General features: G+C 40.4%; 1 protein-coding gene across 5 annotated transcripts in view; it reads left to right on the forward strand.

Annotated features, from left to right (window-relative positions):
* GRID1 (glutamate ionotropic receptor delta type subunit 1) overlaps window positions 1-23,034 on the forward strand; it is a 798,312-nt gene that overhangs the window by 526,880 nt on the left and 248,398 nt on the right. For all 5 annotated transcript variants that reach the window (XM_007962718.3, XM_073019016.1, XM_038008970.2 and 2 more), the window contains 2 exons: window positions 683-844; window positions 2,274-2,393. In XM_007962718.3, coding sequence (XP_007960909.1) covers window positions 683-844; window positions 2,274-2,393 — 282 coding nt within the window. The remainder of the gene's footprint in view (window positions 1-682; window positions 845-2,273; window positions 2,394-23,034) is intronic.

Here is a 23,034-nt window from a genome sequence, read left to right on the forward strand (position 1 = left end):
ATTGTATCCATTGACACAGTCGTCTTGAGCTGCTTTCGGTTCCTTTAACCCAAGGATCTGCCAATGGTGGCCCATAGGGCAAATGTAGTATATTGCCTGTTTTGGAAAATAATGTTTTATTGCACATGGCTGCACCCATATGTTTATATATTGTCTATGGCTGCTTTCAAGTTATAACGGCAGGGTTGAGCAATTGCAAAAGAGACCACTAAGCCTAAAATCTTTATGAGCTGGTCCTTTTCAAGAAACTCTGGTGACTGCGCTGTACCTGGCCCTGTCTCTTGACACCTTCATGCCCTTGCAAATGCTGTGCCCTCCCTTTATCCCACTAATCCTTCAACCCTGAGCTTTCTGCTTATCCTTTCCTCCATCCTCCCTTACCTGAGTGGGTAACTTGCCTGTGTGCACATCTCAATCAGCTACAGATCAGGGTTCTCCTTGCTGATGTACAGATGCACCTCCCACTCTAGTTCCTGAGGCAGGGCAAGGCCTTATTCCATTCAGGACTCCAGAAGCTGGCTGGGTTTTTGAACGTACACCTAAAAGCCAAGGATCTTGGCATAGATACTCGGCACCACAGCTTAGTGTTGGCATCCTGCATTCCTCCTTCTTTCTGTGGATTTCTCCAAAGCTCTCTGGAAATGCACCTGTGGAAAGGGTTTCACTGCCTCTGTCTTTGCAGATCTCCAACCTCTATCTGTATGACAGTGTTCTGATGCTGGCCAACGCCTTTCACAGGAAGCTGGAGGACCGGAAGTGGCATAGCATGGCAAGCCTCAACTGCATACGGAAGTCCACTAAGCCATGGAACGGTGGGAGGTCCATGCTGGACACCATCAAAAAGGTATGTGTGAAGGGGCACCCCCAACCTGCCCAAAGAAAGGCCACTTCTTATACCTCTACTGTGTTCCCCTCTAGCAGCTGGCCTGAAGCTAGGCTCTGTGTGGCTGCCCTAGTAGGCCCCTCCCCATTCCTCTCTCCTCGTCACTCTTCCTGTCCCAGCATCTGCAGGCCAGGTGAGCTGTGGTCCACGAATACATACTATCATTACTGTCTTCAATTTAATATAAGAATTTCTGAGAGGCTAAGCAACTTGCCCTTGGCCGCAATTGTCAAGTAGGTATGAAATGGAGGCAGCTGCCTATCCCATGTCTGCAAGGTACCCCTCTATGCAGACCACCACTCCCCAAGAGAGGAGTGCACCTGTATGTGTGCTTGTGATGTATCTCATGTGCTGAGGAGGGATACTGAATTAGAAAGCTGGATTTGAAGTGAATTGAGTAATCTATGGACCATTTGTTAGAGTGAATTGACTTTTAGAGGTTTCAAAAGAGTATTTAGGGAAATCCATAGCATTAAGAGTTTAGTCACAATGAACTGCTTGTGGTTTCAGTAGCAGTGAACATGCTGTACATGCTGTAGCATAGGTGAGAATCCACTACAGCCCAGGGCAGAGCCAGGGCCCCTTCTGGGCCAGGTGTTTCTGGGACTCTGTAGGCTTACAGGGACTATGAGAGAGAAATCTGGATGAGAATCTCACCCTGGGCTTGGAGAGAGAAAGGGGCTCACCATGGCTCCCTCAGCCTCCTGCTGCCTCCTTCTCCTATAGAGCCCACTGAGCCAGTAGAGAGAGGCAGGGGGACGGTAGCCAGTCTGTGCTGGATGCTGTGCTTTGTACCTACTTTCTCCTTCAGTCCTTGTGGGCTCTATGATGTGGGGCTGATTAACTTCAGGCCAAATCTGGGAGATGGGCAATGTGCCCAAGGTGGCACAGGTGGCAAAGTCAGGATCCAAGCTTGGGACCTGGCTGTGCCCTCCAATGTACATGCTTGCTGCCCTGCAACTTAACATCATGTGTCTGATATGTCTCTTATTGACCTTTGAATTTCCTCTTGGGTCAGGCTAAGGTGAGCCCCTGGAACTGATTGCAAGGGGAGGACTAAGCTTCAAGAGGGCAAGGAGAAAAGCTGCCACTGTTTAATCTCATGGCTAGCATGGTGCCTGGCACATAGCAGGGACTCTAAGCATATAGATGGTATGAATGACAGGTACAAGCCTTAGGGATTTCTCTCATAAGCAAATGTCCTAGGAAGTACTGATCCTGCTCTGAGGGCCTAGGACCACCAGCCTATCTTGTCCTCATTACAGCCTGTCCATGGTCTCAAGACTGATTGCTCCCTTCTTGATGACCACTTCCTTGCTCCTCTTAGCCTTTGGGACGCCATCCTCTACTTTAACCAGATTTTCCAATGGGTTTTTCTCCTCTTCTGCAGGGCCACATCACTGGCCTCACTGGGGTGATGGAGTTTCGGGAGGACAGTTCGAATCCCTATGTCCAATTTGAAATCCTTGGCACTACCTATAGTGAGACTTTTGGCAAAGACATGCGCAAGGTAAGCCCCAGGCTCCCTATCTTCCAATCTTCCTGCTATGGTGCCACTGAAGACAGCAACAGCTACAGGATCCCTGGGCTCCCAGCAACTGTTAATTGGTACAGATATCCTCCCTCCCAGTCTCTCTCTGCTGATGCTACCATTGCCTGGTGTTTATATAGCATGCTAGGGAGTAGGTGCAGAGACAAATTCCAAACAGAATTTGTCACTAATGGAGTCTCTTTGAGTAGAGCAGGGGTACCTGGTAACAACTGGGTCCTACTGCTTGGATCAGGGGGGCTTCTTGGAGGCTCTAAAGGACAATGTGTTTTCTCAGAGCAGTGAAGTCAGCCCAACCACAGGGACAAGTGTGAATTGCGGTTGAGGCCGGAGACAGACGTTACAGCTTGAGTGTCCTCCAGATCCAAGAGTGAGACAAGGCCACAAACAGAAAACGGAGCTGCAAGGAGGGTGGAAATTGGAAAATGCCAGAGCCCAACAGAAAGAGAAATGAGAGACAGATGAGTTGAACAACTCAGAATGAGGTTTGGCTTTTTTTATTTGGTGCTGGTGCTGGTGCTGGTGCAGGTGGCAGCCTGGGTCTTCCCAGTGATACTTTCCCTCTTCTTCCACCTCTTATGGGGGATAGAGAACAGTTTTTCAGGATTGTAGATAGTAGAGAGGTGGCCTTTTATCCAGGGTGGGGATCCCCACAGTTAAGGGGACCCATGACACCAAGAGTCTAACAGGGCTAGGACAAAGAGGCCCATATGGCAAGTAAGGGCTTGGAACAATTATCCAAGTGAAGGACCTCGGATGTGGTCACTGTGAGCCAATGTGGAGCTGATGGTGGGTATCCTGGTGTGGTCAGTGGCTGGCTGTCCTGGGCCTGACCAACTCCACTGGCTTGGATGCACTTCCAGAAATAACCTGTACAGGAGAGAGACCAGAGATGGGACTACTCATGGTGTAGAAGACCAAGGCCACAGGGGCTTGATCTTCTCTGGAAATAATGAAAGCATTGACTGATTGGCCTGTACTCAGGCACAGCCTCATGTAATCACAGACATGCTCACACACTTACACATGTACACACTTCATACACTTCGAAGGAAGATGTCTCCACTAATGATGGTACCTGGAGCATGAAGGACAGTCCTTGCAAGCAATGAGCTCTCAGCAGGGGCTGGATAAGCCCTCAGTAAAGAGCCCTCTAGCCTGACATCAGCATTGGCTAGGAGCAGTGCTAGAGGGAGGAGGCAAGGGCTAAGTGATGTTGGGGTACTGAGAATCTGGGTGGGGGACTTCTAAGGTTTTGCTCCTGAGGGCCAGGATAGAAAGACACATGTGTGGACTGGTGGAGGGTGTAAGAGCTGGAGATCAGGGAGGGAGCAGTATAGAGCTCATCAGTGACAGATGGGGCAGAAGACTAGCTCACCAGGGAGAGGCTGGGATGGCCTGGGTGTGTGTGGGATGGGGAGGTGGGGAATTTTTAGCCTACTCTGTGATGGAAGAGGGAGTCATGGATGGGTCATATAAATAATTGAAGTTTCAATAATTTGTTGTGACACAATGTCTGACATACATGGCTTGATGACATTTTGGAGCTCAGAGGTTTGTTGGTGGCATCCTAGATGGAGCTGGCTAGCAACTATTCTGTGACTTCCCATGGAGGGCCAGGGTGTGACCTGTGATGTCCAGGAAGCCAGGGCTGGCCTATGATGTCTGTTAGGATGCCCAAAGCTGTGAGACTTGGTGAGGGGATGGGGATGGGGATGGGTTGTCAGCACTGGTCTGGGTCATGACCACAAGAGATATGGGCTTGCACTGGGACTCCCACCAGGTAAGGTGGGTTCTTTCAGTCACTCTGGTATGAAAAAGCTTGCCAAGTGTAGCTGGCTGCCGAAATAACTGTTCATATTGACCATGGTCCTGGCGCAGTTGCCTTCATCCCCAAGTCTTATTCTGAAGTTAGGTCCTGCCTGCCGGCTCCTTCCGTCTCCCACCCACTTCTTTTGGTGGAAATGCTGGTTGTGGAGGTCCCTGCCTTGTCTCAAGCAGCTGACCCTCCAGTCCTGTGCCTGGCGCCCTGCTGGCCACCTCAGGTGCCTGAGAGACGGGGAGGCACTGTGTCCTCCACTTCCTGTTTCAGGTGTCTGGGCCTTCCATGTTGCCAAGGCAACGCGCCTCAAAAACCCCGAAGCCAGTGGGAGCTGGAATCTCTCAGTATAAGGAGCTTTGAGCAGGAGGCCTGAATGTAATTGAGTTGGAAGGGAAGCTGATTTTCAAGTGGGCTTTATGTTAAAATGTATCTTTTTGTCATTTTAAAATCTGCCCTTAATAACTGCATATCCTAGTTGTTATCTGTCTGCCTGGCAGCTTATCACTGCTAAGGGGAAGTTATCTGGAAAGCAGGGAATGGGATTTACCATAGTAAATGTTTGTGATTCAGGCCTAGGGTGCATTAAAGCAAGTCCAGGGGGTTTCAGATGAACCAAGGAGAAGGGATTAGGACTGTATCATGGGGGTAGGGCAGCATTTGAAGGCAGAGCTGAGTGGTGGTTTCGGATGGGAGACGGGGCTGCGAAGGGTGGGGCTGGAAAATCAGGGTAACTTAAAAATAAAGGACATTCACATAAAGAAGAAAAAAATTGAGGATGGGTGACAAATTTGAGGGTAGGGTCCTGAGCCACACCAAAACAGTGCCAAGATCAGTCATCTAAGGAGTGCCCAAGGTCAGAGTCCAAGGGGTCACAGCTCTCTTGGCCATGCAAGGTGCACAGCTGCTGGAGGAGCCGACTGAGCAGACTCCTAGATCCTGTTATGCTGGACAGGGGCAGCATTCCCTGCAAAGATTATATATGTCATATATGAACAAATCAGACACAGACTAAGCAGTTTCTTTAAGACTTAAACCAAGAGGCATCTTTTAAATTAAAGACCAAGATATTTTCTTAAACTAAATACCCTGGAGGGAAATCTCAGGGACAGTGAGTCACCCAGACATTTTAGATTAAGTGGTATCAAGAGACTGTAGATTACTCAGCCCCTTCATTGGAGGGAAGGAGTGGGTGATCGCCTTTCACTACAGGGTGCTGGACAAATACTAATTCAATTCAATTATCTCATCCAGGAAGTGTGTTCTTAGTGAATGAGCTTTGTATGGAAAAACCAAAGGTCTATGTCATCAGCTTGCTGTGTAACTACTTGCAAAATATTAATTGTCTGTTTTGTACTTGGAGCTGTCTGGCATGGGTCTGCCACCAGGGGAAAGGTTTGCTGGAAACTCTTCCAGCTCTCACAAGCATTGGTCTAACATTTGTCTTGGTGGGGTGGGGGATGATATATGCTTCTTCTATCCTATTGGAGGCATATTTTTTTTCAGGGCTCAGAACTGTAACAGGACCTCCACAAATTTCTATTTGGCTTTCTTTCTCTTTGTTCAGACAGGAATCTCCAAAGGAGGATGCCATGAACATGTCCATGTAAATGTCCTTAGCTCATGATTGAGCTCTGACAGATGTGTCAGCCACCTGTAGTCAAGTTTCCAAAGGTGGGGTGAGTGGGAAGCTGCTAGGTGTAGGGAGCAGGCAGGAGCTATTAAGCATCCATGGTATCCAAAGGTACATTGTACGTATGTTGTCTCATTGACCTGGGCCTTTGCTTTGCTCCTGGTTCTGCCTCTCCTGAGTTTTTGCACAACTTCCCTTTTCTGAACCTTTGTTTCTTCAGAGGAAAGTTACAGGTAATATGAGCCTACTTGTTGGATGGAGGGGTCAGTCAGTGTAATGACACTGTCAGCACTTGGCAGTGAGCGCGTGCTTATATGGCACAAGGCATCAGCTTTGGGCAAATGGGACTGTGCATTTTCTCTGAGTGTATCTATCTCAGACTCCACAAGAGCAGAGAGGCACAGGAAGGCCTAAAACACAGCTTCCAGCCTGACAGTACCCTAGATTATAGCTCCAAAGCCAAGGCCAGAGATGGGAGGCTCCCTCTTGCAGCTCTGAGCTGGTACAGCTGGGATCACTCAGCTCTGTGTGCCGGGGCAGTGCCAAACTCCCCTTCTATGCCTGGCAGCAGATGTCCACTCCTTATAAAGACCAAGGGCTGTGAGGGATCTGTGGAACTTCACCTCTGATAAGATTTTATTTTCAGGGCTGTTTTGTTGTTGGTGTAATCATTGCAAGAAGAAAAACGTGGTTGTCTTTTTTTTTTTTCCCCCCACAAGCATGACTTGCTTAGATAGGAACACTAGTTATAGCCCAGAGGAAATGTTTCTCCATGACCTGATTGCTGAAGCTGTCCGCCTTTCTCCATCCTAATGACATTGGTGTAGGGAACTCATTCTCTTCCACTAACTCCGGGTCCCTTGTGCTTGAAAACCCTGGGAGAATTGCCAACTGCTTGCAGGCCCTTTGAACCTCATTTTCTGTGGGTGGCATCTACCCGATTCAGTGGCTCAGTGGAGGGCAGCGGGTGTCCTTGGGCAGGAGGGTGGGGGAAGTAGGCAGAAGCATCTGGACAGCCTGTGGCTTTGTTTTATGCCTTGCATCCTGGATGAGGGAGACCCTGATGTGGTGTGAGACAACAGAGCTGCTTTCTTCTCCTTTCTAGAATCAAGTTAGGACCAAGAGAGGCTGAAGGAGTATTTTGTCCAGGGGATCAAGTTTTTCTCTGGCCCTACAAAGTCTGGTCAAGCAGGATCTTTCTGGGACCCAATTGTATTAAATATACATAGAAGCACATGTGCTGGTTGCAATAGGTGGGGAATTGGGGTCTGCACAGCTAAGTTTGGGAAAGAGAGGCCCAGAGACTGGGGAGACGCATAGCACCAGCAAGCATGATGCTGTGCTGGGCTTGGAAGGCAGATTTCCTGGGAGTGAGAGGGGGTTAACAGAGGACCCAGAACATCCTTTCTGAACTTGAGGTGATGCAGTTCTGTGACTCCCTCTCTCCCCTTCATCTCACTTTCTGCTCCAACCTTCCCCAGCCAGCATTAGTGCATCACAGTCCCCTCCTGTTGGCTGGGAGCCTGCTGAGTTGAAATTTCCACCACTGCCCTTGGCTCAGCCTCCCTGTTCCAGCGATTTCCCAGGGAAATAGAAGGGCCTCATTCCCCTTTACTAGTTTAAGATGCTTCTTCTAACTTCTCTGTCAATGTTGATTCTTCATAAAAGCTGGCTTTGGATGGGAATCAAATGCCCCCCTTGATGTTGCATCCCTGGGAGAGCCTTGTGACTGCTGATAATTCACTGAGTAATAACTGCTCTTTGTGCAGCGATTGCCACGCCGTGAGACCTCAGTCCTCCCTGAGCTTGAAAGTGCATCATTAACATTCTTGTGCAGATCCACTATGCGGTGTTACAAATTGCCCCAAATTCTCAGGTTCAGAAGTTGTAAGAGGTGAAGCCAGGTTGAAAAGGCTAACTCATAATGAAGTAGAAGCTGCCTTTACCTGGTGGCTCCAGCAGTTGGTGCTAGGAGCCTGGGAAGTGGGCACAGCAGTGAGGAGGGGGATATGGGTGGAGGTGGGGCTGCGAGGATCTAGTCTGAGGACTGTGCAGTGTCTCTATTAAGCTGCTTTCATAGAGACTCCCTGCTGTGCACAGTGAGTCGCAGAAGAGAAATAAACTTGAGTCTCTTCATAGATTAACATTCTTCCAGTGTATTTTCAAAGTAAAATGTCAACCGTTCTGAACCCTTGTGCAGAACTATTTTTGACAGAGCCGAGAACTGAAACAAACACTGCTGCTTCATCCCAGTAAAGAAATAAGGAAAAGATGCAATTAAGTATTTCATTTTAGGTAGCGTTTTATCAATACATACCCATTAAGGGTAGAATGTTCAGAAAATACAGATAAATGAAAAGAAGAATGTAAAACTCAGCTACAATCTTTAAACCAAGAAATAAATACTGTTAATGTTTCTGGTGTATTTTCTTGTTTTGTTTTTGTTTTTGTTTTTGTTTTCTCCCTCTGTACATAGAGATCATGATATGTATATTTATCAAATTGCTATTTATTGTAATACATTTTATATCCTGACCTTCCTACTAAATGTTATATTGGTAATATTTCCTCATTTCTTTGTGCTTTACAACTGTGATTTTTTCCAGTGGAAATACATTACTTAACTTCCAGGCAGCCATAATTTATTGCATCTTCCTATCTGATGAGTATTTAGGTATTTTCACCACATTTGTTATAGAATAGTGTTGTCATGAGCATCTAAAATACATAGTTTTAATTATATCTATATTTACTTCCATATTATATTTTTTAAGAAGTAGAATTACCAGAACAAGAATATTAATTCTTTTAGGCTCTTAATGTACGTGATACGTATTTTCAAATTGATTATAGAAAGGCCTAATAACTTTCACATCCATGAGTAGTAAATAAAGTCTATGTTATATGCTAAAAAGTATGGTTAATATATATTAAGCATTTTTGCTAGTTTGGTAGCAGGATGAAAAAGCGATATACTAAATTTGCGTTTCTTGTGAGATTGTACATTTTAAAGTATAATTATTGGTCATTTGTATTTCACATTTTTGTAAATTATACCTCAGGTTCTTTGCACATTGTAAACCTATATAACCTCTCTTTCAGCAAGGAATTGATAGTTATTTGTGTTCAGTATTTTGTTCCAATAAATAGTTTGCCTTTGAATTAAAAAATATTTTCACATACAGACATTAAAAAATGCATGTGGTCAAATAATTAGATTATCCATTTGCATTTTTTTATATTTGCATTTTTTAGAAACTTATACCCAATTCACAAAGTAGATACTGTTTACTGTTACTCATTTCAACAAAATCTACCATCTAACTGGGATGGATTTGGGATAAATTGTGACATAATGTCCTAGCTTTTACATTTTTTTCACTAAATGGTTTCTACTACCATTTATATAGCAGAGCTTCATATCCCTATTGACTTGAATATCACATTTTATTATAAGCTATATAAATTTGCATATCTCCTCATTGATTTTTAGAAATTATTAATCATTTTTCTTTTTTTTCTCAGCTTAAATTTAATTCACATTTGTACATTTTCAGAATGTGCTTGTCTTCAGGTAACAGAATGTCCACCTTAAGTGGATTACACAATAAGAAAGACTTACTATCTCACATTAAAGAGGACTGCAACTAGGAAGGCTTCAGGGTTGGCCAAATCAGCGATTCATTGCTGAGCCCAAAGGCCCAGGTCTTTTTCATATCTCAACTTGGCTGTTCTCAGGCCACAGTCTTAATTTTTCTCATAATTTCAGAATGACTGTGGCAGTTCAAACTGTCATACCCAGAAAGATAGCAGTAAGTAGAAGAAGAGTACTCTTTTCTGTGTGTCTCCATTCTGTAAGTGAAGAGCCCTTTCCTAGAAATTGGTCCTGGCTTACTGCGCTATTTTATATCATTTTTTTTTTTTTTGTTATAGCAGGTGAGGGTTTCCTGTTAGATGCATAAGTAACATTGGCAGAATTTCTCTCTCAGATGCTTGTGTTCAGCTTGCGTTAGGCTTGTGCTCTTTTCATAACATGGAAAAGAAATTGCTCATTCTTTTGTACTTGCATAGACAGAGCTCTTGAATGTTGGAAAGAATTGGACTGTACAATTTTCTGGACTAGTTGCTGGTTTTGGAGATATTACTTTTGTATCTTGGAAACTTTCTTTCCTGGTTTCTACATTTCATTTAATCATTTTTAGTAATCTGCTTCACTGAAAATCTTGCAGTTCACTGGAATTTTCAAATTCACTACTTACAGCTCTATATAGTGCTTGTAAACAATTTTAAAAATACTGAGCTGTTGACATAACTCCTTCTTCATTCCTATTTTTACATATTTGTGTTGTCTTGCTTTATTTTTTGATTAGACTTGACAGCAGATTTTTCTATTGATTTTTTTCCAAAGAACTAGGTCTAATTTGTTTAATCATTTTTTGTAATTTTTTTCTGTCTGCCTGCTACATAATAATTGTTTTATTGTTATTTATCACTTTTTGAGACACTGTCACTCTGTTGCTGAGGCTGGAGTACAGTGGCACAATCATGGCTCACTGCAACCTCTGCCTCCTGTGTTCAAGTGATTCTTGTGTGCCAGGCTCACGAGTAGCTGGGACTACAGGCACATGCCACTATGCCCAGCTGATTTTAATAGAGATGGAGTTTCACCATCCTGGTGACGCTGATTGCAAACTCCTAGCCTCAAATGATCTGTCCCCCCAGTCTCCCAAAGTACTGGGATTACAGGTGTGAGCCACTGCACCTGGCCAATTTTATTGCTATTTTTAAAAACTTTTTATATGAGGTGTTAGATAATTTATTTTTATTCTTTCTTGTTTTGGAATGCCTTGTTTTATTCTGAATATAGTTGTGACTGAATTCTTAGTGGTTTTGCTAATATAAACTGAAGCATAAACCTCATACAGAAAAATGTTGAAATCTTATGTGAATCACAGTGAATTTTCAAAAGTGAACATGCCCACACAGACAACACTTACATCAAAGAACGTCACCAGCACCCTCAGAGCTCTCCCCTGTGCACCCCTTTAGTCACCACACCCACCAAATGGAACCAGTTTTGATATCTAATGACCTTAATTAGGTTTTTCATGTTTTTAACTTGATATCAGTGATATCAAATGTTCCATACTCTTTCGTATCTTACTTCTTTTGCTCAACATTGTGTTAGTAGGATTCATTATTATTGTTGTATGTAGTTTTAGAAAATTCATTATTGTGTTTTACAAGGAAAGTTTTATTATCATACAGGTATAGAAAGGCCAACAAATCAGGAGATGACTGCCATTGAAAAGATAGGTTGTTACTCACAGTTCCCCAGAGGAGCATGCACAGCACACTAGACAGGACCACAGGGTTGGTCAGGAGATGGAGGAAAACCTGAGCAAGCTTCATACTTACATTTCAAGATCAACTTGGTGATTCTTGACTCTTTGCATTTTTTTATACATTTTAAAATTAGATTTTTATTTTCCACAAACAAATTTGGGATTTTGACTGAGATTGCCTTGACTCTTGATCAATTTGGGAGGTGTTAATGTCTTACCAATATGGAGTAACGTAATTCATGAATATAGTATACCCCTCAATTTATTTATGGCTTCTTCAATTTCTCTCAGTAAAGTTTTGTAGCTTTCACTGTAGAGATCTGAATATCTTTTGTTTGATTTATTCCTGGATATTGATTTATGATTATATGTAGTAAATTTCAAATTGAGTTTTCTACTTGTTACTGTGTGTATATAGAAATGGAATTGGTTTTGTATATCAAACTTATTTCCAGTGAACTAACTGTATTTGCTAATTTATTTTGCTAGTTTACCTTTAGATTATTTTATATTTTCTGTATACACAATCATGTCATCTATAACTAATAAAACTTCTATATTTGCATTTCTAATTGCCATTATTATTATTATTTTTTTGAGACAGAGTCTCGCTCTGTTGCCCAGGCTGGAGTGCAGTGGCACGATCTCGGCTCACTGCAAGTTCTGCCACTTGGGTTCACACCATTCTCCTGCCTCAGCCTCCCAAGTAACTGGGACTACAGGCACCCGCCACCACTCCTGTCTAATTTTTTGTATTTTTAGTAGAGATAGGGTTTCACCATGTTAGCCAGGATGGTCTCGATCTCCTGACCTCGTGATCCACCCACCTCAGTCTCCCAAAGTACTGAGATTACAGGCGTGAGCCACCGTGCCTGACCTCTAATTGTTATTTTTAAAATTTCTTTCTCCTGTCTTGTTGCATTAGTTAGGGTCTTTAGTTCAAGTTAAATAGATGTAATAACAATGGACGTCTTTATTTTGTTCTTGATGTCAGAATATAATTTGTAATAATTTATTCTTTAATATGTTTGCTTCATAATTTTGGTTTAATGTTCTTTTTTCAGATTAAGAAAATTCCCTTGAATTCCTATTTTACTAATAGTGTTATCAAGAATGAGTGTTACATTTATTTAAAGGCTATTTTGCAACTCTCAAGATAATTATGTAATTTTTATTCTTGCTCTTTCCTGTTAATATGATAAATTATGTGGCTATATTCCTTTTTGATGGTGCTCATTTCTCTTTATTGCACGAATATCATACCATACCATACTGTTATTATTATTTTATAGTATATTCCAATATTTGCTAAGTTTGATACCATCTAATTTATCTTCCTTTTCAGAATATTTTACAATTACATTTTTATTTTGAGTTGGTATAGATTTACATGCAGTTTTAATAAATAGTGTAGAGAGATCCAGCATACCCTTTATTCAGTTTCCTCAGTGGTAACATCTTGAGATGCAATAACACAATAAGGATACTGACATTGATACAACCTATGGATCTCATTCAGATCCACATTTTCCCAGTTTCATTTGTGTGTGTGTGTCTGTGTGTATTTAGTTGTATCCAGTATTTTCCTGCGTGAGCTGATATATCCACTACCACATCCAACACCCAATTCTGTTACCAAGAAAATTCCTTCCCCATTTGCTCTTTTATGACCACATGGACCTTAGTCATACCTCCCTGCCCTTCTTGTTCCTACCTCCTGATAACCATAGTATTTTCTATTCTCCATTTCTAAAATTTTGTCATTTAAAAAATGATATATAGATTGAATCGTATAGTATTATAATTTTTACTGGCCTTTTCTCACTCTAGAAAAAAAGGCATAATTTTCTAGAGGTTCCATCCAAGTTGTTGCATGTATGAAGAGTTTCTCCCTTTTATTGTTGAGTATTATTTCAAAGCATGGATGTGTCCCTATTTGTTTAACCATCCACCCATTGAAGAACATCTGAATGGCTTGAAGTTAGGGCAATTATGAATAAAGCCACTATGAGCATTTGTGTGCAGGTTTTCTGGGATAAATGCCCAAGAGTGCAATTGCTGTGTCATATGGTAATTACATGTGTAGTGTTAAAAAAAAATAACAGCCGAACTCTTTTCCAGAGTAGTTGTACCATTTTATACTTCAGCCATGAAATGCATAAGAAAATGCCTCTACATCCTCACCTGCATTTTGTGTTATCACTATTTTTTATTTAATAATTGCACAGAGATATCTTATTGTGGCTTTAATTTGCACTTCACTGATAGTCAGTAGTGTTGAAATTTTTTTATGTTCATATTTGCCTGTTTGCCATCTGGATATCTTCTTCAGTGAAATGTCTGCCCAAGTCTTTTGACTGTTTTTCTAAGACGATTGCTTATATTATGCTGTTGAGTTTTCAGAATTCTTTATATATTCCAGATACTAGTCTTTTAATGGATATATAGTTTGCAATCATTTTATTGCAATTTGTAATTGGCTTTTCCTTTCCTGTTGAGGACTTTTTGCAGAGCTAAAGTTTTACATTTTAATGAGGCTAAGTGTATCAATTTTTCCTTTTATATATCATGCTTTTGGTGTCAAGTCTAAGAATTCTTTGCCTATCCCTATATTCCAAAGATTTTCTCCTATTTTTTAAAAAGTTTGATATTTTCATATTTTTAAGTCTATAATCCATTTCGAATTAATTATTTTAGACATTGTGAAGTTTAGGTTGAAGTTCTTTTTTTTGCCTATAGGTATCCAATTGCTTCACCACCATTTGTTTAAAAGACAGTCCATCCTCCATTGAATTGCTTTTGGATCTTTGCCATAAATCATTTTGGCATATTTGTGTGGGTCTATTTCTGGGTTCTCTAGTCTATGCCATTGATCAGTGTGCCTATCTTTATGACCCTGTGTTGATTACCAAAATGTTTCATACATTGTTGGATTGTATTTGCTAAGACATTGTGGGGGATATTGCTATTCTGAATTCATGAGAATATTGAGGTTTAGGGTTTTTTTTTGCTGTTGTACTATCATTGTCTGCTTTAGGCATCAGGGTAGTATTAGCCTCATAAAATATGTAGGAAAACATTTGTTTTTCATCTTTTGGAAGAGATTGTGTAGAATTTGGTTTTAATTCCTTAAATGTTTGATATAATCCTCCAGTAAAATCATTATAGCCTGGGGATTTCTTTTACGGGAGCTCTTAAATTACAAATTAAATTTCTCCAATGTTTATTGGGATATTCAGATTATCTATTTCATCATGGTTGACTTCTGGTAGTTTGTAGGAAATAATTGGTCATTTCTTCTAACTTGTTAAATTTATGAGTGTAATGTTGTTTGTATTTTCTTTTATTGTTTAAATGGCTACAGCATCTGTAATAGTATCTCTTGTGTTATTCCTGACATTCGTGATTTGTCTCTTCTTTATTATTATTTTTATTAGTCTTGTTAGAGGTTTATCAATTTTATTGATTTTTTCAATTCTTATTTTAAGTTCAGGGTTACATGTTTAGGTTTGTTACATACGTAAATGTGTGTCATAGGGGTTTGTTGTACAACCGGGTATTAAGCCAAGTACCCATTGGATGTTTTTCTAATCTTCTCCCTCATCCCATCCCCCTACTCTCTAATAGGCCTCAGTGTGTGTTTTCCTCTATGTGTCCGCATGTTCTCATCATTTGGCTGCCACTTATGAGTGAGAACATGCAGTATTTGATTTTCTGTTTCTATTCTGCTAAGGATAATGGCCTCCAACTCCAACCATGTCCTTGCAAAGGACATGATCTTATTCTTTTATGTGGCTGCATAGTATTCTAGGGTATATATGTACCACATTTTCTTTACCAGTCTAACATTGATGGACATTTAGGTTAATTCCATGTCTTTGATATTGTGAATTGTGCTGTAGTGAACATACACATGCATGTGCTTTTATAATAGAACAATTTATACTCTTGGGATATACACTTAGGAATGGGATTACTGGGTTGAATAGTATTTCTTTCTTTAGGTCTTTGAGGAATTGCTACAATCTCTTCCACAATGGTTGAACTAATTTACACTCCCAGTAACAGTATATAAGTGTTCCCTTTTCTCCACAACCTCGCCATCATCTGTCATTTTTGACTTTTTAATAATAGCCATTTTGATTGGTATAAGATGGTATCTCATTGTGCTTTTAATTTGCATTTATTTAATGATCAGTGGTGTTGGGCTTTTTTTCATATTATTTTTGGCTACCTGTATGTCTTCCTTTGAAAAGCGTCTGTTCATGTTCTTTGCCCACTTTTTAATGTTTTCTTTTTGATAAATTTGTTTAAGTTCCTTATAGATACTAAATATTAGACCTTTGTGAGATGCGTACTTTGCAAAAATTTTATCTCATTCTGTAGGTTGTCAATTTACCCTATTGGTGCAGAAGCTCTTTCGTTTAATTACATCCCATTTGTCAATTTTTGCTTTTGTTGCAATAGCTTTTCGCCTCTTTGTCATGAAATCTTTGTTCATACCTATGTCCTGAATGATATTACCTAGGTTGTCTTCGAGAGCTTTTGGAGTTTTGGGCTTTACATATAAATTTTTAATCCATATTGAGTTAATTTTTACATATGGTGAAAGGAAGGGGTCCAGTTTCAATCTGCATATGACTAGCCAGTTATTCCAGCACCATTTATTGAATAGGGAATTTTTCCCTATTGCTTGTTTTTGTCAGGTTTGTTGAAGATCAGATAGTTGTATGTGTGTGGACTTATTTGTGGGTTCTCTGTTCTTTTCTTTTGATATAGATGTCTGTTTTTGTACCAGTACCATGCTGATTTGCTTACTGTAGTCGTATAGTATGGTTTGAAGTAGGGTACCCTGATGCCTCCAGCTTTGTTCTTTTTGCTTAGGATTTCCTTGGCTATTCAGGGTGTTTTTTGGTTCCATATGAATTTTAAAATGCTTTTTCTAGTTCTGTGAAGAATCTCAATGGTAGGTTAATAGGAATAACATTGAATCTGTAAATTGCTTTGGACAGTATGGCCATTTTAGCAATATTGATTCTTTCTATCCATGAGCATGAATTTTTTTTTTCATTTGTTAATGTCCTCTCTTATTTCTGTGAGCAGTGTTTTGTAGCTCTTTTTGTAGAGATATTTCACTTCCTTGGTTAGCTGTATTCCTTGGTATTTTATTCTTTTTCTGGCAATTGTGAATGTGAGTATGTTCCTGATTTTGCTCTCTGCTTTACTGTGCTTGATGTATAGGAATGCTAGTGATTTTTGCACATTGATTTTTGTACCCTAAGACATTGCTGAAATTCTTTATCAGTTTAAGAAACTTTTGATTGGAGTCTATGTGGTTGTCTAAATATAGGATCGTATCATCTGCAAACAGGGATAGTTTGACTTCTCCTCCTCCTATTTGGATGCCCTTTATTTCTTTCTCTTGTTTGATTGCCCTGGGCAGGGATTCCAATACTATGTTGAATAGAAGTGGTGAGAGAGGGCATCCTTGTCTTGTGCCAGTTTTCAAGGGGAATGCTTCCAGCCTTTGCCTATTCAGTATGATGATGGCCATGGGTTTTTAATATATGGCTCTTATTATTTTGAGGTTCAAGGATATTGGTCTGAAATTTTCTTATTTGGTTGTATCTCTTCCAGGTTTTGGTATCAAGATGATGCTGGTCTCATAGAATGAGCTAGGGAGGAGTCCCTTCTCCTCAATTTTTTAGAACAGTTTCAGTAGGAATAGTACCAGCTCTTCTTTGTACATCTGGTAGAGTTCAGCTGTGAATCTCACTGGTCTTAAGCTTTTGGGGTTGGTAGGCTATTTATTATGGCCTCAATTTCAGAGCTTGTTATTAGTCATCCAGGGCTCAATTTCTTCCTGGTGCAGTCTTGGGAGGGTGTATGTGCCACAAATTTATCCATTTCTTCTAGATTTTCCAGCTTATGTGCATAGAAATGTTCATAATATTCTCTGATGGTTGTTTGTATTTCTGTGGAGTCAATGGCAATATGCTGCTTTTATTTCCGATTGTGTTTATTTGAATTTTCTCTGTTTTCTTCTTTATTTGTCTAACTGGCAGTCTATTTAATTTTATTTTATTTTTTCACAAAACCAGCTCCTGTATTCATTGATCTTTTGAATGGTTTTCCTTCAGTTTAGCTTTGATTTTGGTTATTTCTTTTCTTCTGCTAGCTTTGAGATCTGTTTGCTTTTGGTTCTCTAGTGTTTTTGTTGTAATGTTAGGTTGTTAACTTGAGATCTTTCTAACTTCTTCACGTGGGCATTTAGTGCTATAAATTTCACGTTAACACTGCCTTAGTTGTGTCTCAGAGGTTCTGGTACATTGTGTCTTTGCCTTATTAGTTTCAAATAACTTCTTGATTTCTGCTTTAATACTATTATTTACCAGAAAGTCATTCATACAATCCATGTAATTGGATGCTTTGGAGTAAATTTCTTTGTCTTGATTTCTAATTTAATTACACTGTGGTATGAGAGACTATTATAATTTTGGTTCTTTTGCATTTGCCGATCAGTGTTTTACTTTGGATTTTGTGATCAATTGTAAAATATGTTCCATGTGGCAATGAAAAGATGTTTATTCTGTTGTTTTGGGGTAGAGAGTTCTGTAGAGATCTTTAAGTTCTGTTTGATCCAGTGCTGAGTTCAGTTCCTGAATATCTTAATTTCTTCTCTCAGTGCTCTATCTAATATTGTCAAAGGGGTGTTAAAGTCTCCCACTATTATCGTGGGAGAGTCTGAGTCTCTTTGAATGTCTCTAAGAACTTGCTTTATGAGTCTGGGTGATCCTGTGTTGGATGGATATATATTTAGGATAGTCAGATCTTCTCACTGAATTGAACACTTTACCATTATGCAATGTACTTCTTTGTCTTTTTTGATCTTTATTGGTTTAAAGTCTGTTTTGTCAGAAACAAGGATTGCAACCTCTGCTTTTTTCTGTTTTCCATTTGCTTGGTAGATTTTTTTCCTTTCTTTATTTTGAGCCTAGGTGTGTCACTGCGTGTGAGATGGGTCTCTTGAAGACAGCATAACAATGGGTCTTGGTTCTTTATCCAGCTTGCCACTTGTGCCTTTTAATTGTGGGCATTTAGATTATTTATATTTAAGGTTATTATTGATATGTGTGGATTTTATCTTGTCATTGTGATATTAGCTGGTTATTATGCAGACTTGTTTATGTGGTTGCTTTATAATGCCACTAATCTATGTACTTCAGTGTATTTTTGTAGTAGCTGGTAAGTCTTTTTTTCCATATTTAGTGCTTCCTTCAAGAGCTCTTGTAAGGCAGTTCTGGTGGTAACAAATTCCCTCAGCATTTTCTTATCTGAAAATGCTCCTTTGCTAATGAAGCTTAGTTTGGCTGGGTATGAAATTCTGGGTTGGAATTTCTTTCTTTAAGAATGTTGAATATCAGTGCCCAATTTCTTCTGGCTTGTAGGATTTCAACTGAGAGTTCTGTTGTTAGTCTAATGAGCGCTTCCCTTTGCAGGTGACCTGGCCTGTTCCTCTAGCTACTTTTAACATTTTTTCTTTCATTTTAACCTTCGATAATCTGATGATTACGTGTATTGGGGATGATCTTCTTGTGAACTATCTGACTGGTTAGAGAGGTTAACATTCAAATTCAGGAAATTCTCTACATTTCCTGAATTTGAATGTTAACCTCTCTAGCTAGGTTGGGGAAGTTCTTATGGATGATATCCTGGAATATATTTACCAAGTTGGTTCCATTCTCTGCATCTCTTTCAGGTACACAAGTCAGTTGTAGGTTTGGTCTCTTTACATAATCCCATATTTCTTGATGGTGTTATTCATTCCTTTTTATTCATTTTTCTCTGTTTTTGTCTGCTTGTCTCTTTTTAGAAAGGCAGTCTTCATGCTTTGAGATTCTTTCCACCTTTTGGTCTCTTCTGCTATTAGTACTTGCGATTGCATTATGAAATCATTGTAGTGTGTTTTTCAGCTCTATAAGGTCAGTTATATTCTTCTCTAAACTGGCTATTTTGTCTGTCAGTTCCTGCAATGTATTATCATGATTTTTAGCTTCCTTACATTGGGTTTCAACCTACTCCTGTAGCTTAATGAGCTTTGTTCTTATCCATATTCTGAATTCTATTTCTGTCATTTCAGTCACCTCAGACTCAGCCTGGTTCTGAACCCTTGCTGGAGAGATGATGTGGTCATTTGGAGGAAAGAAGACACTCTGGCTTTGAGTTTTCAGCGTTCTTGTGCTGAGTCTCATCTTTGTGGGCTTATCTACCTTCAGTCTTTGAGGTTACTGACCTCTGTATGTGTTTTTTTTTTTTTTTTTCCTTTTGTCCTATTCAATGACCCTGAGGACTTGATTATGGTATAAGGTGGATTCACTAACTTGCTTTATTTCTGGAAGATTTTTCAGGAGCCAGTGCTCAGCTCCCAACTCCTAGACTGCATGCTTTGACTCTGGAGAACTTGTATTGGGCCCCAACTTTGTTCTCTGGCTCCTAGAGGCTTGGAGTCCACTGTGCTGGGAGTACCAAGGTGCAACAGCTGCAACAGAGTGCTAGCATGTGCAGGGGTGCCTGCCTCACTGTGGGCATTCACCACAGTGGCAGAGGGCAAGACAGCTGGTAGTAGGAGGGGCCCTGATGGAGACTATGCGCACTGTTGTGCTGGAGGTGGAGTTGGTTTGGGATAAGGTGCTGGCTGGCATAGGTCTAGGTGCTTTCTTTATGCCCCCACAAGCTAGAGTGATCACTCAGGTTGTGGGAGGATCCCTTGTTCTCTGTGCAGCATTAGCACAAGTATGGGACACTAGTGGAGGCAGGGCTTGCTGGGTGTGTGCCATGAAGGCTCTGTCTGCAGTGACAGTTGGTGGTGGTGGGGGGGGACAAACTGCACTCCCACATGCTGGCAGGGCAAGTAAAGCAAAACCCACCTGTGCAGACACATGCTAACAATGTGATGTGAGGGGTTGCTGTGGACTCAGGGGAAGCTGCAGTATAGGGAGGTGGCATGTGGGCTGGTGTGCAGCCACAGGAGCCACTTCTCTGGAGCTCTCCACCTGTCAGGCTTGGTTCTTTGGTGCAGAAGCTATGGTGTGTGTCCCCAGGACACCTGACGCTGCCTTATAAGCAGGCATGGTGATGCTGGGGCCCCAGGAGAGGTAAGCAGGCCGAGGAGTACTCAGGTTGGACAAGTCCTGTTTGATGTACAAGACCACCTTACAGAGATCAGGTCTGACAGTTCCCCTAAAGCTAAAGTCTCTTCTTTAGGAGCAAGTTGAGCCTAGGGTGATAGCTGTCCCTGGCCATGCTCCATTACAGCTACCCCTACACCAAACCCTCTGTACTCTGCATCAGCTAACTGCTGCCCCACCACTTCTCTAAGCAGCAGTCCCTGCTATCTCAAGTGTCTGTGGTAGTCAAGGGGTCCCCTCCTGCCTGGGATCCAGAGGCCTGTGGTGAGAATGGGTTGCTCCTTGCCAGTTCAATTCATCCATTCCTCTAGAGCTGTTGTGGGTCAAAAATGAATCCCAGTGCTGAGTAGCCTTTGTGGGGTTCACAGCTTTCTCCCTCTTCAATCTAGGTTCTATGTCTTTCCTCCATTCACTCTCGGTGCCTTCCCTCTGAAGATCTGTTAAAACCATACCTGTCATTTCTGTCCCTCCATGGGAGCTACTCCACTTGTCGACATCTAGTTGGTCATCTTGTCCTCCCCTCCTTTATTGATTTTTTGAAGAACAATATTCTGTTTCATTTTAAAAATTATTTTTCTATTTTTAATTTTAATAATTTCTGCTCTCATCCTTTTTTATTTCTGCTTGCTATGAATTCATTTTGCTTTTTTTTACTCCTTGAAGTTGAACCTTAGATTATTTGAGACATTTATGTTTTTCTTTTTTTTCTTTTTGTTAGTTCTCAAACTTGCTGTTTTCCTGTTATTTCTATTTTTTTTTTTTTTATTATACTTTAAGTTCTAGGGTACATGTGCACAACGTGCAGCTTTGTTACATATGTATACTTGTGCCATGTTGGTGTGCTGCACCCATCAACTCGTCATTTACATCAGGTATAACTCCCAATGCTTTCCCCCCTCCCCCATAATAGGCCCCAGTGTGTGATGTTCCCCTTCCAGAGTCCAAGTGATCTCATTGTTCAATTCCCACCTATGAGTGAGAACATGCGGTGTTTGGTTTTCTGTTCTTGTGATAGTTTGCTGAGAATGATGGTTTCCAGCTGCATCCATGTCCCTACAAAGGACACGAACTCATCCTTTTTTATGGCTGCATAGTATTCCATGGCGTATGTGTGCCACATTTTCTTAATCCAGTCTGTCACTGATGGACATTTGGGTTGATTCCAAGTCTTTGCTATTGTGAATAGTGCCACAATAAACATACGTGTGCATGTGTCTTTATAGCAGCATGATTTACAATCCTTTGGGTATATCCCCAGTAATGGGATGGCTGGGACATATGATATTTCTAGTTCTATATCCTTGAGGAATCGCCATACTGTTTTCCACAATGGTTGAACCAGTTTATTAGAACTATTTTGGCTGCATTTTACATAATTTAATATGTTGCATTTCATTTATATTCAGTTCTATATATTTTCTAAAAATTTCCTATTTGATTTATGGCTTAGGTTAAAACTGTACTGTTACTTTCCACATGTTTAAGGATCATCCTTTTGTTTTTCTCTTATTGAATTCTAGTCTGATTCCATTATAATCAGATAACATACTCTATATGATATCAGTTCTTTAAAATTTATTGAAGTCTCTTTATTGTTTAGGATATGATCTATCTTGGTGAATAATCAGTGCACACTTGAAAAGATGTGTATTCTGCTGATATTGGGATAAATGTTGTATATGTGTCAATTAGATATTATTGGTTGATTGTTGTATTAGTCTGTTCTCACACTGCTAATAAAGACATACCCAAGACTGAGTAATTTTTAAAGGAAAGAGATTTAATTGATTGACTCACAGTTCCACATGACTGGGGAGGCCTTACAACCATGGTGGAAGGCAAAGGAGGAGCAAAATCACGTCTTACATGGTGGTCAGCAAGTGAGATTGTGCAGGGGAAGTCCGATTTATAAAATCATCAGATCTCATGAGACTTATTCATTACCATGAGAACAGTATGGGGGAAGTTGCCCCCATGATTCACCTATCTTCATCTGGCCCCACCCTTGGCATGTGGGTATTATTACAATTAATGGTGAGATTTGGGTAGGGACACAGCCAAACCATATCAATTGTGTTGTTCAGAGTTTCAATATTGTTGTCAATCTATTGGTTCTATCAGATGCCAAGATGGGGTTGTCAATGTCCCCAACTATAATTGTGGATTTGTCTATTTTTCTTCTCAGCTTTATCAGTTTTTTCTTTGTGCATTTTGAAGCTCTGTTGTTTGGAGCATGCACATTTAGGATCATTATGTCTTCTGGATGGATTTTTCCTTTTAAAATTTTGTAATGTCCCTCTTTATCTCTGTTGATTTTATTTACCTGATATTAATATAGTCACTCCTACTTTTTAAAAATTAATGTTCGCATGGTATATTTTTGAGATTTTTGACATTAACCCCCCATGTTATCGCCTTTGAAGTAACGTTTTTTGCAAACAGCATTTAGTTGGATTTTTAAAAAATCTATTCTTCCCATTTTTGCCTTTTAATTGGCATATTTACATCCTTAAGATAATTATTGTTGTTTTAGCATTTAAGTGCTATATCATAATTGTTTATTTCCTCTGTTTTTAATTTTTCTGTTTCTCTTTTCTTACTTTCTTGTGGGCTACTT

Source organism: Chlorocebus sabaeus, chromosome 9 (assembly GCF_047675955.1).
Source record: "Chlorocebus sabaeus isolate Y175 chromosome 9, mChlSab1.0.hap1, whole genome shotgun sequence".
Taxonomy (NCBI): Eukaryota; Metazoa; Chordata; class Mammalia; order Primates; family Cercopithecidae; genus Chlorocebus; species Chlorocebus sabaeus.